The sequence below is a fragment of the Priapulus caudatus genome, unplaced genomic scaffold, assembly GCF_000485595.1.
Source record: "Priapulus caudatus unplaced genomic scaffold, Priapulus_caudatus-5.0.1 Scaffold1072, whole genome shotgun sequence".
NCBI classification, from domain to species: domain Eukaryota; kingdom Metazoa; phylum Priapulida; class Priapulimorpha; order Priapulimorphida; family Priapulidae; genus Priapulus; species Priapulus caudatus.
The window spans coordinates 67,035-67,644 of record NW_014578133.1 but is presented as its reverse complement, the minus strand read 5'-3'; the positions used below and the strand labels follow the sequence as shown (position 1 = coordinate 67,644).

Below are 610 nucleotides of genomic sequence, written 5' to 3'. Positions count from 1 at the left end.
TTTTTTACTATATTTAAAAAAATGAAATTATGATGTAGACCATGCCATGATGTACTATGATGTAACATGATGTAACGTCATGGTGCACATCGGTAGATCTAGGATTGCTAATGATTTGAAGCTTTAGGTATGAGCTGTGTATATGAAGTTTCTAACCACTTAACAAATGCATTTTGAAGAGTTGATTTTTGGTAGTAAGAAAGTTTCTAACAGCTAATATCCTAGTTATTAGGTTGGTGTATAACATATAACTGAAGATAAAATAAAGTGTAGTTGACTAGACCACTGTGAATTTTGCACCTGCCATTAAAATTGTCGACACTTCAGTTTTACTAGCGTACGATAAAACTAAGTTTTCTTCTACAGATTATGGGTCACATGGATGTTATATCTATTGTATCGGATGGCTTCAATATCTACTTCCCCATGGCGATCGTGCTGCTCTGTGCTGCCACCTACTTTCACCTCGGTAGTCGCTGCCTACATTTTCTCGGATTCGATCAGTTCATTGGCGATGATGACATCACACAGGAAATAGTAGATGAAGGAAGGGAGCTGGTAAAGCGAGGTGAGAAATAGTAGATGAAGGAAGGGAGCTGGTAAAGCGAGG

At 37.9% G+C, this 610-nt stretch overlaps 1 protein-coding gene across 1 annotated transcript in view; it reads left to right on the top strand.

Moving 5' to 3' along the window:
- The window catches only part of LOC106815244 (LMBR1 domain-containing protein 2-like), a gene marked incomplete in the record, with an annotated part of 20,795 nt that overhangs the window by 14,880 nt on the left and 5,305 nt on the right, over positions 1–610 (top strand). Inside the window, 1 exon segment of the mRNA XM_014819678.1 lies at positions 367–568. Coding sequence (XP_014675164.1) covers positions 367–568 — 202 coding nt within the window.